The following is a 21513-nucleotide window of genomic DNA, read 5'->3' as shown; positions in this document are numbered from 1 at the left end:
GGGGGGGGGGGGGGGGGGGGGGGGGGGGGGGGGGGGCAGGGCAGGGCCAGCGTCACGGCCAGCCACGGCCCGTGTCCGAGCCGTGCCTCCCGTGTATGAGGGTAGGCGAGGCGGGACGGTGTTGCGGTCACGCCCCAAACCCCAGCGGCCTCGCCCGGCACGGGGCATGTCTCGCACACACGGCCCACCGTGGTCAGGGCGAGCCTCCGGGCAGTTGCCCTCTCACCGAGGCTGGCCCGTATGGCTCAGGTTGGAGGCTCCGCCGCCTGGGGCGAGGCCCGGGTTGCCGTGGAGGGGAAGGGAGCCTGTGGAAGGTCCCGCGGCTTTTCTAGGGCTCAGCCCAGACCCGGCCTCCGTCCTGCTCCCGGTCGCTGCTCCGGACCGGCCGTGCGGCCCTGCCTGGCTGCAGGGGGTTGGCGAATGCAGAGAGACCCCAGACCCTGGAGAGCAGTGGACGCGTCCACGCGGCTGGCCCAGGTCGGCTTCCGGAGCCCACGGTCACGGGGCAGGGGGATGGGGCGGGGGCCGTGGGATGGGGTACCAGGAATCCGGTGGAGGAGGGGGTAAGTGAGCATCTGATGGAGGCGGCCTAGCGAGGGATGGAGGGAGGCCTTGAGTGTCTGGTGGCGGGAGGCCTGTGTGAGTGTCTGATGGAGGAAGGAGTGGGTGAGTGTCCGACAGGAGACTGAGTGAGGGAAGGAGGCCTGTGTGAGTGTCTGATGGGGGAGGGAGGGAGGGAGCGTCTGATGGGGGAGGGAGGGAGGGAGCGTCTGTTGGAGGGAGGAGTCAGTGAGGGTCCGACAGGAGACTGAGTGAGGGAAGGAGGCCTGTGTGAGTGTCTGATGGGGGAGGGAGGGGCAAGTGAGGGAGAGAGGTCTGTGAGCATGTGACGGAGCCAGTGAGCGTCTGGTGGAGGAAGGGGTGAGTGAGCGTCTGGTGGGCGAGTGTTTCCTGGGGACCCCGGCCGGCACGGAGGCTGCTGGCAGGACAGAGATTGCAGCTCCTTGGCTGAGGCCGGGAGGGACCGGGTGAACCATACGGATGCCAGTGGTAATAACAACACACCCCGTGTGTGCGCCAGCCCCTTGCCTTCTGTGTTCTCACCCCTCAGTACCCCGTGGGTCGCAGGGGCAGGTGGGGCCGGGGACAGGAGGCTCAGGCGGGAGAGGGCGTTGGCGGGTGGCAGAACCGAGGCTCCCCTTGAGACTCGGTGCCGGTTCTGGGGGGATGGAAACAGGACCGCCTTCCGCAGAGCCTGAGGGGCGGGGACAGTGCTGCTGCGTCCTTGATTCTCGTACGACCCACACGGGCGTCCCGGTCGGCCAGCTGCCCGCGTCCGCTCCCCGCCACGCACACGTCCTCTCCGCCCGTCACCTGCTCGGCGGTCTCGTCCCTGCTCCGCCTTTTGCCGTGTTCTCGGCACAGGGTCCGGTGCGGAGCAGAAGTTCACGGATCCATTCAGCGGACGGGCAGGCGGGCCCTGGGGACCAGGAGCACGAGCTGGTGCCGGGGGAGTGGCCCCCCCCCCCCCCCCCCCGAGGACGCAGACCCACAGGTGCGCACAGTTCCCCCGGGCGCCCCGCCCCTGGCCGGGTGCTCCGTTCAAGTCCCCAAGGCCCGTCCAGCGCATCCCTGGGCCTGGCCCAGCGCTGGCATCCGCACCTCTCCTGTGTGCCCAGGTGGGGACCAGGCGGGGAGACGGGCGGGAGCCTCTCTCTACCCCGGCGTTTCTTTTCCTGGTGCTGCCCCACGCCCCAGCTTAGCGGGAAGAGTCTCCCCACGCCCCAGCTTTCTCAGCGGGAAGAGTCAGAAATGGACCGTGGCTTCCCCAGCGGCCCCTGCGCACCACTCCTCCCGGCAGGGCTGTGTTTCTGGATCAGGAGAGGGAGCCGCCTCCAGGAGGAGCCGGGGAAACCCTTCGGGAGCTGGACCCCACCGCACCCCTCCCCGAGGCCTCGGCCCCCCCCCCCCCCCCCCAGGGCTGGGTCTGCGGGTCCTCCAAGAGCCCCTCGCGGCTGAGGCTCCCGAGTGAAGATGGTCCGGCCTCATCCCGCCCCCCACCCCCCCAGGCTCCGCCGGAGCACGCCTCGGAGGGAGAGGGGTCTCCGTGCGCCCCTTTGCCCCTCGGTCTCGCTGCTTTTGCCCACCTGTGCCGGGCCCCGGGGTCTACGTGGGCCGTCAGACCTGATCACGTTTGCCTCTCTGAGCCCTCGCGGTCGTCTCTGCCAAGTGGGCGTAGTCCGGCCTCCTGCCGTCGGAAGGCACGTGGGACTGTTGTCGCTGCTGGACAGCGGAAGCCCCATCCTGCCCAGGCAGGAAGTGGACGGAACGGTGAGCTTACATGTTTAGTCTAACGGGTGTTCACTTGCAGTGGCACCGGCCTTCCTCCAGGGCCAACATCTTCCGCACGTCTTGAACGTTTTACGGGGCCCTCGGCCACGTGTGGGTCCACAGCACCTGCCCTGAGCGTCCGAAGGGGGTCCTGGCCCCGGGAAGGCCTGCGTCTCCTGGTGGTTGGTTCTGCCCCGTCCTTTCTCGGACAGCAAACTGGAGGGGTCCAGAGAGTGCTTCTGAAGCCTGATCCAGTCTTGGCATCCCTTCACCCCCGCCCCACCCCTGCCTGCCTCAAACCGCCTTCTCGGACTCCTCACCGCCAACGCCAGGCTGTGCCCCACCCAGCTCCCTGCCCCACAGAGGCTCACACGCCTCCACTCAGTCTAAAGGGCACTTGCCGAATTCCTCCCGATCTCAGGACCTTTGCACCTGCTCTTTCCTCCCCTCCTCGCTTAGCAATCCCCACTTACACTTTGGCTCTCATCTCAGGGGTCACCTTCCAGGGAGCCGGCCCTGCCCAGATCAGCCCGCCTACACTCGGCTTTCATATCACTTTCGGTTCTTCCTCCTAGTACTGTGTGATGGCAGAGGGTGTGTCCCCCGAGGGAGCCTGCAGGCCCCGGGGGCAGGGCTGGGTCTCACTTCTCACCAGGGGCCAGGCATGTTATGAGTGTGCACAGAACGTCTGATGAAGGCAGAAGTTCACAGTCTCATGAAGAGGGATCCCGGGTGCCCGCTGGCCTTCCCGGGTAGGGCTGGGTCTGGATTGGAACTCTGGACACGCAGCGCCGCCCCCAGGGGCACCTGTCCTCGGTGATTGGGCTCCTGCCTCCTGGGAAGAACCACACAGGGAAGGGGCTGGGGTCCTCTGCTCCAGCCCTGGGCTGACTCTGAGGGGGAGGGTCGGTTAGTGCCCACGACTGTACCCGCGGAGTTGTGTCCACCCAGAGGGCTGTTCCCTGCTCGCTGAGAGGTACCCCGGGGGCCAGCTGTGTGCTCAGCCTGGTGGCCTCTGGGAGGAGCCCTGCAGTGCGTGGTAGGACCCGACCTGCCTCACCCCTCGGGCCATTGGCTTAGATTTTGGTGACGAGCTGTCCACACTTTTTAGAGAACTAGGAATCAGATGAAATGCCTTTCTGGGAACTCATTCCATGACTGAGGACTCACAGGCTGGGTTTTCGTGAGAGATTACTATGTACCAAGCAGGCGTTTAACACACACTCGGTGCATTGGCTCATTCTGTTCTCACACCTCTGGGAAAGTCTGTTTGGGTTGTCATTTTGGGAGAGCGGACGGTCCTCCAGCAAGAAAAGGCTCGGGGGTGGGGGGACGTTGCCAGTGTAGATCTGAGATACTTTTCAGGTTTGAGGAAATCTTCGGCCTCAGCGCTCGGGTGTCCCTGCGGGCATCCTGGCTAAGCAGCTGGCAGTCACTAGGCACCAGGCTCTGCCCCCTGTAGATTCTCCATGGCTCTGCCAAAAGTTTCCTCTTCCATGAAGCCTGCCATGATCACTTCCCCCCTCCCTCCCCACCGTCTTCAAGCCCAGTGTGTGAGCAGTTAGGGGACACTGAGGCTGGAGGGTGTGATCTTCCCAGGGCCGGCACCTCTTCAGGTGAGCCTTGGAGGAGATGGGTCTCCCCACACTCCTCCTCCCCCTGCCTGGTCACTCATTTGTCACAGCCCCTGCTTTATTTTCTCCGGGGCACTAGCGCTCTCTGCAATGGTTTTTGTTCTTTTTTTTTTTTTTTTTTTTTACTGTTTGTCTGCCTTCCCCGTTTAGACTGTGAGATTTCCAGGACAGGGGAGGCTTGTTTGCCACTGTGTCTGGGGGCTGGAACTGCCTGGCACAGAGCGGATACTCCACAGTCCTTTGCTGACCAACGAATGGCATTTGGGAGGTTTCGGGGGGACGGTGAGGGAGCCCCACCTGAGAGCCAGGTTTCCCTTCCCCGGGGCAGATGGGGAGCTGTTGGGGGGGGAGGGGCGGGTTCGGTCCCCACCAGACATCAGGACAAGATGTCAAAGCGGCCGCCCCCGGAAGGGCGCACACAAAGCCCGCGCCTGTGGTGTTCCCAGGAGGCGGGAGCAGCTGAGCCCTGGGGACGCCCTCGGCTTTGTGCCGGGACAGGGAGTGTGAATAGGAGACCGATATTTCTGGAGGCAGCATCCTCTTCGGGGCAAAGTATCGTGGCCCCAGATTCTGGGCGCTCGCAGCCTCAGCCCTGTCGTCGCCCCGGGGTGGCGCGAGGGTCCGGAAGCGGGGCGGCTCCTGGCTGGGACCCAAGCACAGCGTCGCCGGAGTTACAGGGACAACTGGAGCTTGGCGCTCATTCCGGCTAATTATGACTCCCGCTCCTGACAAGCCTTTTATTTGCCGTATGTATTTGGTTTTCGCTGTACCGCCGACTCCTTCAACGCGAATCCCCCTGAAAGGCTGGTCCTGCGCCCCGTGGGTGGGGACGGCTGGGCCGGGGGAGGCCGCCGGGGGGTGCCCCTCCCCGGGCTGCGGCTGGCTCCGCGTGGCTCAGGAGGCGGCGCTCGCTGTCACTCCCCCTGCGCGGGCTGCTGGCGAGGCTGCTTGGGGCCGAAGCAGGTGCCACCGCTGCTCGGCTGGGCAGGAGGGGCCTCCTCCCTTCCGGGGGAGAGTCCCGCCGGCCGGCAGCGCTCTCGGGTCCCGAGGTGGCACGGGGGGTCGGCCCCGGAGCTCGGGGACAGCCGGTGACCCCCCTCCTGTGCGGGGATCTGACTCCAGCGCCAGCAAGAGGCGGCTGCCAGAGGTCCCCTCCCTCCCTCCAGCTTTTGGGTTCACCATCTTCGGGGGCGCGCCGGCCACCCCTGCCCCTGGCAGAGCCCGGGAGGAATCTGCAGGCGGCCACCATGGTGCAAAATGTAATTCTAGTGTTTTTCCGCAGACGGCTGAGCCAAAGACCTGCCGTGGAGGAACTGGAGAGAAGAAATATCTTGAAACGTGAGTAGCTGTGACCCCTGGCTCCTCTTGGGGGCGAGTCCGTGGCAGGTGCACCCAGCTCTGCAGGCTGTCGCTCCCCGTGGCCCTGTGAGGTCCCACTGGGCTGCGAAAGGAAACCCTAGAGGAAAGTTGATTTGGTCGGAAATATCTCCTTTTAAAATTAAGAGGAAAAAAAAAAAAAAAAAAGCTTGCCTCCCAGCATAATTAAAGATATTCCTGTTTTCAGGGTTATTTAATTAACCCTGTAGATCTCAGGGAAATGGCTCGATTCTCTCTTTGCGTTGTGGGTTTCACACAGGTCTCCGTGGCAGTTTGGGGTGGGAGTTCTGACGGCCGCAGAGGTCACGGGCAGGGTGTGGACAGTGTCAGAAAGTGTAGGGAGGGGGACGTGGCACCAGGGCGAGACAGGAGGGGAAAGGAAGCCCACACCTCCAAGGAGCGCAGTCATGGGAAGCCTGCCCTGGGGGTCACAACTCTGTCTCGGGGATCCCCTGGCCCCCCTCCCCGGCTCCACCCGCATGGGGGTCCCCAGGTGTGTGATCATCGGTGTCCACAAACTGCCTCGGCAACAGAGGGAATGCTGTTCAGGCTCCTTAGAGTCCACGGTGGTTCCGGGCAGTCAAACCCCTTTGGAAGTGTTTCTCAGATAGCATTTCTCAGATAGTTCACTGGTCCACAGACTTTAGTTTTCAAAACATTTTCTGCAAAAAGTGTCTTCTTAGGGCCTGGATTCCTTAAAGTGCTTCATTGTTTTTCGTCTTGACATGATGCACACTACAGATATCCTCTGAGTTTGGTTTTTTATTCTGCGAACATCTTGTCACAAAGTTAGGGCAGTGCCCACGCTGACTCTGTGCCAGAAGACGGGCGGTGGGCCCTCCTGACGGTCTGGGCTCCGAGTCCCTGCTGATCCCTGTCTCCTGTCCCTGCCTGGGCACCTTCACCTGCCAGGGGGTCCCCTCCTTCGTAGACGGTTGGAAATATTTCACCCTATGCCGAGGGATTGCACGTTTCTGTTGTCAAATTTAAGATAGGGGACCTAGTCTTCTGTGTTGTATCAACTTGGTCACGTCTGGGGATTTAAAGAAGAACTTGTCATTGATTACCTGCCTAATCACATAGACAGATGAGAAAGTCAAGCTATTTAAGTTATCACGTATTTGAATTTTTTAAAAAGCTTATTTATGTTGAGAGGGTCGGGGAGGGTCAGAGAGAGAGAATCCCAAGCAGGCTCCATGCCGTCGGCCCAAGGCCTGATGCGGGGCTCGATCCCACAAACCACGATCATGACCTGAGCCGAAATCAAGAGTCAGATGTTTGACTGACTGAGCCACCCAGGTGCCCACCCGTCCCCCAAGTATCTGGTTTGTTAAAAATCCCATCACTTACTTATAAGGCTGCTAAGTCACAGGTGTCCTTAAAGCAGCTCGGAGCTGGTGGGCGAGGTGTGGACTCACTGAGCAGCCCTGGGAGGGGTCTGCTGCCACCGCGGGGGGCAGGGGGCGGGGCTTCCCAGTGAGCTGAGGGGGCTCTGCCTCCGTGTGGACCTCTCCCCTGCTGCTGGGGACACCAGGTCCTCTGGCCAGTAAGCACCTCAGATCGCAGCAGCCTTCACAATTAAACGTCAGAGCCTTAAAAATAGAACCGGTGCTTGAATAGAGGGGGTAAGTGGCTACGTGGAACTTTCTGCACTCACCTTCTGTGAGAGGAAGGGAGAAATGGGCTTCCTCCGCCGTGGCCATGGCGATCCCTGCTTCGCCATCGAGCCGGCCACAGTTCGGAAGCTTTTCAAGGCCCCTGAGTGGGAGTATCTGCGGATGTCACTGCTAGTTCATGGCGGGTGTTGGCTCTGTTTTGTTCTGGGGAGCTGAGAATAGGGTGACCACATGTGGTCCAGCACACAGCATATAATCACGGGCCCCCGACACCGGCTCCAAACGTTCCTGCTACAGTGCGTTTCCTACCTATAATCACTTCTTAGCATGTTGTCACGTCGCATCTGCTCCCCTCCCAAGCGGGGAGCTCGTGACTGACTGCGATCGGGTCTCAGGGACACTTAGAGCTCGGCCTGGGTTGTTATTCCTGGATGAGACACGGAGGCCCCTTTCCAGGTGAAGGCACCAAACCTGATACGTCCGCGTCAGGCCCCCCCCCGCTGTGCCCGCCCGGTTACTCGTTACAACGTTACAACGGAGTCCTGTGGTTTGCACCGCTGTCCCATTTCCTTGGCAAAGAGGTAGAGCAGAAGGCTGCCTGGCTCCACGGGCCAGTTCTGGCCCCTGCCTTAGAAGCAGCAATGCATCTCTGATTATTTGTGGAAGAGTCGAATGTGGCTGTCCAAGCCGCTGGCACTCTTTCCGGACGTGTGGGTGTGGAGACCATGGTCATGGGTCCCTTGTTGTGTATAAGGCTGGGGGCCTTTCTGGGTCTCGGAACAAAAGGCCCACAAAGCCATCGCTAGGTGGAGCTCGGAGACAACCTGGGGGCTCGGGCTTTGGGGAAGGCCTTGTTGGGGTCAGTGCCCAGTAGAGCACCTGGCGCAGAGGGGACCCTGCTGGGGAGGGGACCCCGCCTTCCAAGACCAGCGCTCCAAAGCACCGTGACCTTGGTGATGACGTCGCTGATGATGAAAAACAAAGGTCTGGTTTTCTGTCCCTGTACTGCTTGGACTTTGCCCGTGGCCTGTTTTTCAAGAAATCTGAAAAATTCGCTTCACATCACCCCTTCAATCCCTCACGGTTGGCCTTGAATGGATACTTTCACCATTTTTTTTCTTGACCGTATCATCAGCTTCCTGATGAGACCTTGCAACTGTGGTTTTCTTCTGGTTTATCACTTGGATTAAAAACCAAGAACATAACAGGGTTTCATTTCCTTTTCTAAAACATTCAAACAGGAAATAAATCTCCCTTTTCAAAAACTTACTGAAATGTACACTACATCCCGCACCCAGTCCCGCAAGTGCACACACGTGCAGAATGTCTTAAGTAAAGGCGGGCGACGTGGGGTTGCGTCACCTGCGGGCAGCGGGCTCCCTCCCCTCCCTCCCTTCCTCCAAGCAGCCGGGTTTCTAGGAGTGAGTGCTGGCAGGTGAACGTCCCTTCCCAGAATGGGTCCCGAGGCTTTCTTTAGCAACAGAGAGTGCCAGAAATAGGACATCCATTATCTCGTATCCCAGGGCAAAGCCTGCGTTTTACACCGCAGCTCCCAATTCTCTATTTTTAGCTCCCGGGTGTAGGTACGAGGACAGCTTGAATGTTAATAGTAACAACTCAGCAGCAGAGCCGAGCTCCGTGAGGCACGGAGGCTCCTTTAAAAGGCACGGCGTGTAGAGTGTGCTAAGTGTGCTCGTTTCTGCCACGGGGAGTCGGCTGGGTTCGTGCTATGTTTAGATTTGAAATACACCCTGGAAGTATAAATTCCAGGCAAGCCCGTGTTGCCCAGAGTCTGGAGAGGTTGTTCCTTGTCGGATGTTGGCTGGCGAAAAGTCCCCATACCTCGGGGGGAGGAGAAGAGAACAGCAAGCAGGGACAGTTCTGTTAGTATCCGCGTATAATATTCATAGGTGATATACGTGAGTAGACCTGTGTGCGCACACTCACTTCTCCCACCAAAACTGTCTGTGCGTGCCGTCTACGTTCCTGGACGTAAAGAGATGAGATATTTGATGAGGGAAGAACTCCCTGCTTCTCCTGCAAATAAATGCACAGCCGAGGGGGGCCAGCGACCGATGACCCCAAGGAAGGGCAGGAGGGAGGCTGGGATGGGGGCAGAACAAACCCCCGCGCATGTGTCTCTGTGTGGCAGTGAGACCACGGTCTGAGCCGTGGCTGGCGGAGTGGAGGAGAGCCAGCTGTGACATGGAAAAAAGTGCCCCCCGTGAGGCGTCCTTGACATCCCACCTCAGCCACAAGAAAGTGGAGGCCGTGAGCTCACTTCTCCACCAAAAAGAAGAAAGTCTAAACCCATTTTTCTTTTTCTTTTTCTTTTTTTTTTTTTTTTTTCTGTGTTAACCTTTCACAGAAAGGAACGATCAGACAGAGCAGGAAGAAAGAAGAGAAATCAAGCAGAGATTGACAAGAAAGGTACTGTGATTTAAGCGCCTTTTACGCCCTGAATCTCGAGGGACAGGCGCGCTGGAGAAGAGCCGCCTGGGCGGTGCTGGGGTGGGTGAGGGGGGGCGTCCCTGTGTCACTGGACGACGTCTTCCTGGCCAGCAGCGGATTCGCTCCCCAGTGCCCCTGCCACCCCTGCTGTGACCCTCCGTGCCCGCGGGTGAGACCCTTACCGGGCACAGGAACAGCTCGTGTGGCGGGACAAGCCCGATGCCGTCACCACTTATGTCCAGGGATAAGTTTTTAAAGGCGTTTTTCTTCATCCCCCTGGATCTCTACGCGGTGCCTGAGAAGTGCACCCCTGGGTGCCAGCGTTCGGGTCCCTGTGACGCTCTTCGGCACGTTCAGTTTGTCGAGAAGCTCCTGACGGCAGAAACTTCTTATTGGCGTCCGGGCCGTGCATCAGGGATGCACACGGCCAGGGTGAAGTTGGCCCCGGCCAGCTTGGGTAACAGCTGCACAGTCCCATCTGGTTCGGGGTGCCCACCGTGTCTGAACTCGAGCGTCCTGGGGGCTCTCTGTGCTTTGTAGTGATGACGACGACGTCTCGACCCATGGGCTTCAGGTTCATCGATTATCCTTCCTGAGCTCGACTTGCGAGTCTGGTGTGGCAGCGACCCCTCTGTCGGGGACTTTTTGTTAAGAGCTCCTCTAACGAGAGTGGAAGAGGCGGCTGCTGGAGTACAGCTTGCTCGCCATTCATTCGCCGCCCTTTCCCTGAGGCTGCGCGGTGTACAGGGTGCAGCCAGGCTCCTGGGAGTGACCCCTCTGAGGGAAGGTGCTGGGGGGCTGCAATTTAAGAGCGTGTAATCTGAGCCTTCACGTGGGAGACTGTAGGCGTTAGGTCATTCTACTTCACAGTCGCAGAGTTTCCCGCTTACCTATAGAAACGTGTTTGTTCGGAGTTTCCGGAGAAAGCTGGTCTGGCAGGTGATAATAGCTAACTGTGACGCTCTTGTATTTCAGCTTAATCAGAGACCCACAGTTGACGAGCTAAGAGACCGAAAGATTCTGATACGGTTCAGTGACTATGTGGAGGTGGCGAAAGCTCAGGATTATGACAGACGGGCAGACAAGCCGTGGACACGACTGTCAGCGGCCGACAAGGTACAGAGCAGACCCGTCTGCTGGTCGGGGTAGGGTGGGGTATGGCAGCATGTGATGAGGGCAGGCCACGACATGCCAGGGAGTTCGTGCCTGGATGGTGGTGAGCGGGGTTCTCGCACAGAGAGTCCTGACACCCAGGCTCTCTCTTCCTTCCTGAGTTTCTTCGTGCCGGCACCGCTCAGTTGGGTTCGTACCCGAAGAACCGAGCCCCGAACGCCACGTGATGTAGGGTTGGTTTTTTTATTAATTTTTTTTAATGTTGATTTTAGAGAGAGAGAGAGAGAGAGACAGAAACAGAGACAGAGTGAGCGGATGAGGTGTAGAGAGAGAGGGAGACACAGAATCCTGAAGCAGGCTCCGGGCTCCAAGCTGTCAGCACAGAGCCCGACACGGGGCTCGAACTCGCGAACCGCGAGATCGTGACCTGAGCCGAAGTCGGATGCTTAACCCACTGGGCCACCCAGGTGCCCCCATGTGGCGTAGTTTTTTTATATGTTTACTTCTTTGTCTCTCATATATGGTAACATACGAACTTGCAGTCTGATTAAGTGGTCTCATGTTACAAGGTCGTGAGGGATGTTGTCACATACGTGAATAGCCAGGTTGCCCTGAGGTTTTTTTTTTTTTTTTCCTTAGAGAGGGGACCCTACCAAAGCAGATGCCACCAGGTCTGGAAATTAAGCCTGTGCTTTGAGCCCCGTTGTTGGTCTCACAAAGCCAATCTGGGGTCACGGCTGTGTTTTCAACTAGGGGGCAATGTCTGGAGACATTTCTGGCTGTCACAAGTGACAAGTGCTACTAGAGTGTAGCGGGTGGAACGCAGGGATGCCACTAAACGTCCCGTAATGCACAGGATGGCCCCACAACAGGGAATTCTCCAATCCTGAGTGTCAAGAGTATGGAAGTTGAGGAACTATGGTCTGGATGAACCAAAAGCAGGCAAGGCTGGAGAAAAGAGGCAGGGGACAGAGGTTTAAACAGACTTAGCTACAGTGAGACAGAGAGGGGTGAAGAGAGGGAGACAGGCGAGGCCCTCAGGAAAACCCTGGCAGTGAAGACAGAGTAAGCTCTGGATGCGTCCAGGACTGGTCTGGTGTGAGGTCCCGGGAGCCTCCAGGGCAGTGTGACCTGAACGCTCTGGGTGCGGGACGAGAGCAAGGAAGCAGTGGGTCCCAGACACTCGGGGACGGAGCAGAGGGAATGAACGTTCACCCAACCCTCGCCCTGTCCTGGACTGAACCGGCCTGTCTGACATTATTTCATTTAATCCTCAGAAAGTCCCCGTGAGAGATGTGTCATTATCACCCCTATGGAGGTGCTGTCGGACAGATGATTTGGACGGGCTCAGAGGGTATGTTCCTGTCCATGGTCCCATGCTGTGGATGGACAGGACTGAAGCCTCATCCCCTCTGGCCGCTCATGATTTTACAGCTTTTAGGAAGAGCAAAATCATTTGCTCAGCCAGTGAGTTGGCCGAACGTGCTAATTGTTCCTTGTTCCCCGCGTGCGGACCGTGAATAAGTGAGGTGACATGTAAATGCACGCAGGTGTCGCATCCCCTTGGCCAGGCGCAGCCAGCCGGCAGGCGGACCGAGCCTCGGCTCCCTGGGCGAGGGGAGAAGCGAGCACGTCTCTGGCAGCACCCGGGTTTGAGCGCGGGAGGAGTGCTCCCTGGGATCCCTGGCTCAGAGCCTCTCCCTGCCCCCTGCTGGCCCCTGAGGGTTTATGTGAGGGAGTGCACGGTCCCAGGGGGCAGGGGAAGGCTGGAAGAGCCCGAGGACCTGCCCTGAAACACTGCGATGCGCCCCCCCCCCCCCCCCGCGTGTAGCCACGATACCGTTTTTCACGTGACACCAAGCCTGACCTCATGCTGAAATTAGAATGGCTTCTCAATGATCTAATTGCAGAATTCCAAATAAGTCCACCAAAAGCCCGACCTCCTTCGTGAATTTGGTGTCCCTACTTCCTGGAGTTCCTAAGCACGTGCCGGGGCCACCTGTCACGTATGGTGGGCGTTGTCTTCCTTCTCCGGCATAGCAAATCAATTCACTGACCTCTTCCCGGACACCAGCATCAGGGCCGTGCACGTGCTAAGAGGCTGAATGCTGGGCCACAAGTGGTTTCTTTTTCTTTGTTTGAACTACATTACAAAACACCAGAACTCAACCAGGATGGCGAACTGTTGTTGAGCCACAGCCAGGGTACTAATTTCCTATGTCGGCTTCTTCCTGTCCTGTGTTTACATTTCAGGCAGCCATTCGCAAAGAGCTCAATGAATACAAAAGTAACGAGATGGAGGTCCATGCATCAAGCAAGCATTTGACAAGGTCAGATTTCTAGATGTTCGTGTGGATTTCATGGTACTTACAACACGGTGTTCCTTTAGAAAGAAAAGATAAAACGCCACAGAGATCTATGTAATTAGGCAAACGGATCCCGTATTTCTGCCGAGAGATGCACTGAACAGACAGTGCGCCTGCTTCTTGGTCACGGCTCCTGTGGGCTTGGGGGAAGGTGGCGTGTAGACCGTGGGTCCTGGGTTTATTTAAGTAGTTAATGTACGGTTGTTGTTTTTTAATGTTTGTTTATTTTTGCGAGAGACAGGGAGTGCCCGCACCAGTGAGTGAGCAAGCCAGCCGGAGTGCGAGCAGGGGAGGGGCAGAGAGAGAGGGAGACACAGAATCCGAAGCAGGCTCCAAGCCCTGAGCTGTCAGCACAGAGCCCGACACGGGGCTCGAACCCACAAACCGCGAGATCATGACCTGAGCCCAAGTCGGACACTCCACCGACTGAGCCACCCAGGCGTCCCATGTTTTTACCTTTAGTGCCTTCCTCCTTAAATTTATATTTTAGTTATGTTTTATAAGATAAAAAAAAGAAAAGAAAAAAACTAAAACAGTAGGACTTTTTTTTTTTTTTAATATTTATTTATTTTTGAGAGAGAGAGAGAGACAGAGCACGAGCAGGGGAGGGGCAGAGAGAGGGAGACACAGAATCCAAAGCAGGCTCCAGGCTCTGAGCTGTCAGCACAGAGCCGGAGAAGGGGCTCAAACCCATGAACCATGAGATCATGACCTGAGCTGAAGTCAGAGGCTTAACTGACTGAGCCACCCAGGCGCCCCTTAAGTTTATTTATTTTGAGAGAGAGAGAGAGAGAGAGAGTAAGCAGGGAGGGACAGAGAGAGGGAGACACAGAATCCGAAGCAGCCTCCAGGCTCCGAGCTGTCAGCACAGAGCCCGACGCAGGGCTAGAACCCACGAGCCGTGAGATCATGACCTGAGCCAAAGTCAGATGCTTAACCAGCTGAGCCCCCCAGGTGCCCAGTAGTTAATGTACCTTTAAGAAGAGCCTCAAAGTAATGTGAGCAATCTGCCAGCACATTAGCTCCGCCTCCTGTGAAGGCCAGACGTCCCCACTATAGAACCCCACTCCTCAATACTGACAGGAGGCCGTGAAGTCTCTCCCAGGTACTTGTTCCTGGCTTGAATTTCTGTTCACATCTTTAACACGAGCTGATGCTTCCCCATCACTCACGTATTTGAGCACCTGCCGTGTGCCAAGTGCATCTACAGGTGCTGAGAACGTAGCCCTGCATCAGCTAACGGAGGCCCCCTCTGCAGGGAACCTCTGTTCCGGTGGGAATACACTGGCCTTCATGCATGCCCAAGACTTTCCGCTTCAAGGTGAATGCGCTCCGTGTTCGTGTGATCATAAAGATGCCATGGGGTGGCCTCTGGGTGACGCAGCGGCCCTGGCTCACTGGCTGCGTGTTCGTTGCATGGCCACGAGTCGTAACGCCCGATGAAAGTCCTCCTGTTTAATCCTGACGAGTGTGGGGGTGTGGCTACCAGCCTTCACCTGAACCAGTTCCCGTATCACTTCTCCCTTGGCCTCAAGGCGCTCCAGCCCCAGATGCAAGGAGAATGGAAATCCTGGGTGTAGATACTTCCTTAAACTAAAATAGTGGGACTCCTTTCCTCTTCTGGTTGTCCCAAGGTGGCCCCTGCAGTTCTCTAAAGCATTCCGTCTGTAAGGTCAGTGCGGCTGTGGAGCAGAGGCAGGTGTGATGGAACTCTATCCCACAAGGCAGTTTTAGGACGAATATATTGAGGGAGGAAGTTGAGGTTGCAAAAGCAGGAGAAAATGATACAAATAAATAGTTTAAAAAACTTTAAGGTTTCCCTCCCCCCTGACTGGCATACGTTTGGCAGGAATAGATCGTCTTAGTTTTGATTATTCAAAACACTCAAAAATGTTTAGGAAATAAACCGTGCCCAGTAAAACCAAAGCTATTTTCAGTGATCACCCTGTGTTGAAGAAAAAGGCTGTCAATTATGACATGGTCTTCTGGATGTTAACATTTAATACGTTTTCTCATTGCACATTATTAAGGGTTGTTTACCAAAGAGATCTATTTTCTCTTGTAAGCCCTGAATGCCTTTCTTAGATGATGGGATTTTAAGAGTTAACCCCAAACCTGGACATCAGGAAACAGTGATAAGGTGGTATATACCGCATGCCAGCACTTGGTATAAATTGTTAAAAGAACACCACCAGCCACATGAGATTTTCTTCGATGTGTTCAACGTCACCGCAAGCACGTTACCAGCTCTACCGGAATAAAACCAAACCACAGCTGTACTAGGACTTCCAATAGTTTGTTTCATCCGTCATTTCATTACTTCTACCGATGTAGCAAAGCCTTGGCCTTTTCTGTGCACACCAAGGGCTTGGCAGGCAGCCCTTCAAACGGAGTTTTAGGAAGTCTTCGGAATTCAGCGTATAATTCCTTTGAGGGCCCAGCGTGGGCCTGGGAGCCGGGAGCCCTCTGGGCCCCCCGCTGCTTGACGCAGAGCACGTCCATCCTTGGGTCTTATATGGTGGATGTCTGAGCAGCTTTTAATAGCGGAAGGTTTTGGCCGTTTTCACTTAGAAGTGTACAGCCTTAAACTGTTTTGTCTTTTCGTAATTCCTAGATTCCACAGGCCATAGAGATTTTCTTCTGAGAAGAATTTTTGTTTAATTTTTGATACCAACACTGAACATTCGTCAGGGAACTTTCCTGAAGTTCAGCTCCAGACCCCCTGCTGTGTCAGCGCCAGGAGCAGGATCACGCGGGCAGGTGGTCTGGGCTGTGCTCACCTGTACGAGGAGAAACCAGGGGACGGCCTTCACTCTCTGGTGTCTGAGGGGTAGGAACTGTCGGACCAGTTACGACCCAGAGTCGCTCTCCCAGAAGAAAACTGTCCTTTGCCTTTGAACCTTGTTTCGCAGCCCTGCGGTGAGACGGAGGGCGGGCGACGGGCAGGCGCCGGCACCCCTCCGGGCCCCCGACACGGGACGTGCGGCACAGTGACGTTCAGTATTCTGTTGGAAAGACATTTTTATTCTGATCACAGTTAATTTGAGAACTCTTTAAGTTCACGTTATACAAAATTATTTACTGTATTATACTTTTCTTTTTTTATATAATGTCTAACAAAAAAATACAGCTGCAACATTTTGATTCCTGTTAATTTTGTTCTTTAATTAAATGACTACTTATTGCAGGCAACGAACCTGGGTTTTACGTTTTCTTGGAGGTGGGATGAGAGAGGTGTGTTAGATCGGAGATCTGTGATAGAAGTCCAGTTTTCTTACTTTTGAGCCATCAAATCCAAACACGTGAAAGAGAATTCCAACTTTGTGTGCTTTTGTTTTGTAAATTCTGGTAGCGTATGTGGTTTGTGCCTTGGGAAATCAAATTATCTTTGTCAAGTTAATTTGAGTTTACGTATCATAGAGAAATGACCCTGGAAGTAAGTACCAGCTCGGCGGGAGAATTCTACCACGATGAAGATGAGGCCCTCTTTAAGGGTATCTTCAGGTTTGCATTTGTAAACACTGTTGAAAACCGTTAGAAGAGACAAAGGTTGAGATGGAGTGGAGATTATAAAGAGGAAAGTTACCCCAGCACAAAGGTAAAAAGGAATGTTGGCACCAAGGGGGAAAATAAATACAAATTAACGTTCCCCGAAAGGTAGTTTTACTTGGCCTTTGGAGAAGTGTCCTCACAGAAGAGAGCCCGCCTGCCCACCCGAGAGCCTCCGGAGACATGGGGAGGCGGGAAGCCCGGGGCTCGGAGCATGCCTTGAGAAGCCTGCAGACCCTGTGGCTTAAATCCCAGCTCTGCGCTGTTCACCAAGATTCCGACTTTCTCTCTAGGAAGATCATCGCTCTCTCTGTCTCTCTCTCTGTCTCTCTCTCAACACATGGCTGTAATTTCTAAATGCGGGAACAGCACCCGACATGTTGTATGCATCTGGCGAATGTTACCTGCTCGTGGGCCTGCCAGGGAGCCCTGGAGCAGGTGCGTGTCCCCTATGACTTGCTCCTGCACACACGGCCTCACTGCTTCCCACGACCCCTCCTGCTCAACTGCTTTATGACCGAAGCGGGTAGGGTGCCCGTGGAAGCTGCTCGGCCCTCGTGGCAGCACTCTGTCCTAAGGGACAGGCGCTGGATCCTGGCTGCTGGCAAACACAGTGGTAGTTGGTTGAATTCGACTCTTTGAAAGCAATCGCTGTTGGTCGCAAACTTCCAGCTACCTCTTAACTTGCTGTGTCACCTTCTGTGAATCAGTTCACTTCTCGGAGCCTCAATTTCTTTGCCTGTGAGACGAGATGATATGTAAACATTTTCTAACCAGAAGCCTGGTTATGCTTTTGCGAGCGTTTATGCGTATGTATATATATATGGTGTATTTAGCATATACCTATATTTACTGTATTCATAAGCCATTATTTGTAGCCAGTCAACCTAAAGTACATACTAGCAGCTCCCTACTTTGTTTTATTCTGTTTAAAGTATTAGCTGGGGCCCAGATTGTGTAACACTATGATTTCCATCTCTTTCATATAGAAATACCCACCTACTTCCTATGAAATGAGGAACAGAGAGGGGTCCTTCTGCTCGAAACCATCCTGGCCCCCAAAGCAGAAGGGACCGGTACTGTTTAGAAGATGGCTAAACTAGGCCTCTGGTTAGAGGTGGCTCGGCAGATGGGACACGTGTTCAGGTAGTTTTGCCCAAGTACAGTTAGTTCCGTAACTAATGGGTAAATTCAAAAGTTAAGATACAGGATACCCGATGGAGGGTTTGGTGTGGTTCAGGCTCGAGGGCTCTAAGATATCCTAAAACCAGAAGACATCTTCACTGTAATCAAAATTTTTAGCAACAGTATCTAACTTCTACGTTGTCTTAATCATAAACTGTTCCTTTAAATTGTATTTCTGAAGTTCACATTCTTATCCTAGAGGTCAAGAGATGAACTGAAACCGTGAATGGAGTGTGTCCACCCTGCACTAAGGAAGGCTCTGGTATGCCATCTCGAATGTCTCTTATCCTGTCTGGAGGAACAAGATGAAAAAGCAGCATATAAATCTCACGGAATGGGTGATACACATGCATGTGTATATAAACGCACATGTGTTCGATAAATTTGAGGAGAAAGTGTACGTACTTAAGAGCCTTGAGACTTAGGAAAAACCACGTCTGCCTTCTTATTCAATAACAATCACATACAGTGTCTGAGTTATCACAGTTCTCCACAACTGGGAGGCATTAATGAGGTTTTTATGCATTGACTTCACAAATCATTTGTTCTAATTTTTACAAAATAAGATCAGCTATTAAAGTAACAACATGAAGTCGTTAAAGAAATTGTTTTTAAGCAGTTGAACAGATTTAAAAACCATAATTGATTATTTTATGGGGGAAATTAAGTCACTTTTAGAAATACCAAGTTTTAATCCAATATAGGAGAAATAGTACATTATAAGTCTTTGTAAAAACTACATTTTTAAACATTAAAAGGGGCTTTGAAATTATACATGAATAATTTTGAGACAACTGAAATGTCTAAAGCCCCCTGAACCCAAAACCCTAACATCAAGAAGTCCATCTTGTGGAAATATGTGGTAATTACAAGTCTAAATTCTGGGAGATGAAAATCCAAGTTTTTAGCTACATACCCACAGTTCTTTAATAGCAAATTCAAGTCCAGTAATGGATAATTCTATTGATTATATCATTAGTCTCACATGCTTCTAATCTCCACTTACCCAAGTTCTTTTCCAGAGATTTTTTTCAGTTTTTCGTGTGAAAGAGACCTCTGAGATGTTGATAAGAAACTGAACATGTTGAGAGTCCAACAGAACATATGAAAATATTTCTAAACAGTGAATTACCATAAATTAATTTTTCTGTGGACTTATTGATAGTGATCTCAGGAACAGATCACTAGCTCATATTTAGATGATGTTAGACTGAACAATGGAAAAGCTACTAGCTATCAGGTCCACTGCTTTATGAAAAACAATCTTGTTTTATGTTTAGAATAATAACTTTTAAGTCTTTCAGTTGAGATGAAAGAAGGTGAACAGGGAAATTCTAAAAATCACACTTTCTTGACAATAGGCAATGGGAGAGAAAGCTGGATGTGGCATAATGCTAATAATTCTTAGAAACATGCTATTATATATGCATTATTGCCTTCTAAATGCATTTATTCTTTTTCAAAGATACATATACTGGAAGTGTTATTTCAGCGCAGGTGTGTGCCCTGAGAGAATGGTCCATTCCCTGCCTTCCACCCAGAGAACCGGGTGACACTGGTGACCCCCGGTGTGGCACAGACGGTCTCGGGAACACCTCACACCTTGCTCTTACATTTGTTTGTTGCTACTATTTCCTAATGTGTTATTGTGATCAGAATTCTACTTTCGTTGTTTCCTCATGGGAGTTATGATTCCTTGTCTGCTTTCTTGAACTTTCCACTCGCTGTTAAAGAACGGAGTATGAGTTCGTGGACGGTAACCGTGAGTGGGTTACCGGCCAATAGGTGGTGTTGACAGCTGGGTGAAGAACTCCCCCCACAGCTGGGAGCCTCACGCCTTGTGCTGAGGTTGGAGCCGACTTCGTCACCGGGGACCTCCAGTTTACTGTGGAATGAAGCCCTGGATGGAACCCGCACAGTCGAGTACCGCTCAGAGGGTCTGCTCGCCGTCTGTGGTATCAGGATGTGGTGGCATCTGGGGCTGTCTGGTAACGTCTGTAGAGCCAAGGATTTACGTGTCTGCTTGGCTATACTAATGCCGCAAAGTTTCTCTTTCTTCCACATGTTCTTCTGGAATAGTTACCACTTTACGGCTCGGTTGGGTCGAGGAGGTGCGATACACCTACACCAACATGGTGTTAAGTTGCAATCCAGGTAAGAAATATAAATTATTGGCTATAATGATCATTTATTTTTAACGTGTTTGAAATAGGAGGATCAAGAAGTCGTACTTCTGTGTTAGTTAACTAACATTATCATTAGCCTCTGCTAATGCAAAATTGACTTAAATCACTATTTTTGTTAAGTAGTAAGATACATTAAGAAAGAAATTTATAATAAAGAAGAGAGCTGATCTTTAAAAGTTTTCTTCTACACTAGGGGTCTTGCAAACGACAGCCCACAGACCAAATCTGGCCTGCCTTTTTTTTTTTCCTTTTAATGCCCTGCAGGCTAAAAATGGATCGTACATTTTTAAACGGTTACAACTTGACATGTTTATACAAGACCTATATATATATTCTCAAATGCCAGAGTCCTGCTCCATTAGGCCCAGGGGTTCCCGAAGGATGAACAGCGTCGGCGAAAAGGTGAAAAAAAAAATAGAACAAAAATAAAAATGAACACAGACCACAGCAGTGCGTTGAACTGGCCGCTTTATTGTGGCAAACGTGGCATATTTGTTGGCAATTTCCTTGTACTGTGCGTCATCTATGTTTTCTGGCATTACCGGATTCTAAAAATGTTCCTATGGATAATCACCCTTTAAGGAATAACATGGTAATTTTCTCATAACGTTCCCTCCTGCCCTTTGCTTATTAATTTCTTACATTATTTTCATTATCTACGTTTATCTATAATCTATAAAGCATTTGCCTTGCTGTTTTCATGAAAGGTCATTTATCTCTCAACACCTCAAGTGGAACAGTTACAGGGACATGACCTCTTAGTTGTTTCCCTGAACCACTTGTGGCTTGAGGAACAAAAGTGTTCGCCTCGGTCCAAGGTGCTAGAAGGGGGCCAAGAGGGCCTTAGGAACCCACGCCTTACACATTCTCAGAGAGACAATGCACCTAGGAACTAATGAACCATTCTGTACCTTAACCGACTAGGTTCAGTCATCATCTGGAATGCCTCCTGGGGGCCAAGTGGGCCTAGGGGTTGGAGTAACTTGTGCCCACAGATACACTCCTTTGTTGCCAGAGTGGGACTTTCAAATCCATTTGTTCCTTCCTTGGCTGGGAAATGTATGAGGCTATCCTTCCTTTGGGTAGAGGAGTCTTTATAGGGGGTGGCAAGGGCTAAATGTAAGGCCACACAGTCTCCTTGAGGAACCTTCTTTCTTTCCCAGTGGTTCTTTTCCCAGGAGGCCTATCGAGGGCAATTCCCCAACACATAATTCCCCAGGTACTTTTGTTAAGGCAAGATTACATAAAAGCCGGAGTACAAGAAGCTTTACTGTTGGCAGGCTGCCCTGCAGTCCCGATCCGTCCACCGCCCGGGCCTGCCATCAGGCCGGTTGGATAGCTCGGCTTCCGGCACTCAAATTTTCCTATTGGTCCACAAAGCCTAAAACATTTCCTGTGTGGTCTTTTAGATAATTTACCAACGGCTGCTCTAATTTTTCTTAAGTTTAAATAAATATATAATAGAAAATGTTAAAAATCAACTACACAGAACAAAGCGAAACAGCTACATTGTTTCTAAATAAGCTTAAAACCGTTTAAACATGAAATCTGTCCCAAACATCAGTATTCATTGTAATCTCATACTGACAGTACTTGACTTGCATAAAATGCACATTTTATTAGGTGAATAATAAAGGCCCTATTGATGTTAAGGCAGGCATTTCATTAGTGTGAAAACCCTCACCCCTCCAACTCCCTTGCATTT

General features: G+C 53.0%; 1 protein-coding gene across 1 annotated transcript in view; it reads left to right on the top strand.

Moving 5' to 3' along the window:
- PHACTR3 (phosphatase and actin regulator 3) overlaps nucleotides 1-16072 on the top strand; it is a 100844-nt gene extending 84772 nt beyond the window's left edge. Inside the window, exons 8-12 of the mRNA XM_049650527.1 lie at nucleotides 5248-5303; nucleotides 9327-9388; nucleotides 10385-10525; nucleotides 12776-12852; nucleotides 15503-16072. Of these exons, the coding sequence (XP_049506484.1) occupies nucleotides 5248-5303; nucleotides 9327-9388; nucleotides 10385-10525; nucleotides 12776-12852; nucleotides 15503-15518 (352 nt within the window). The 3' untranslated portion in view covers nucleotides 15519-16072. The remainder of the gene's footprint in view (nucleotides 1-5247; nucleotides 5304-9326; nucleotides 9389-10384; nucleotides 10526-12775; nucleotides 12853-15502) is intronic.
- The last annotated feature ends 5441 nt before the right edge of the window (nucleotides 16073-21513 follow it).

Source organism: Panthera uncia (genome assembly GCF_023721935.1).
Source record: "Panthera uncia isolate 11264 chromosome A3 unlocalized genomic scaffold, Puncia_PCG_1.0 HiC_scaffold_11, whole genome shotgun sequence".
Lineage (NCBI taxonomy): Eukaryota > Metazoa > Chordata > Mammalia > Carnivora > Felidae > Panthera > Panthera uncia.
This window is presented reverse-complemented; position numbering and strand designations above follow the sequence as displayed.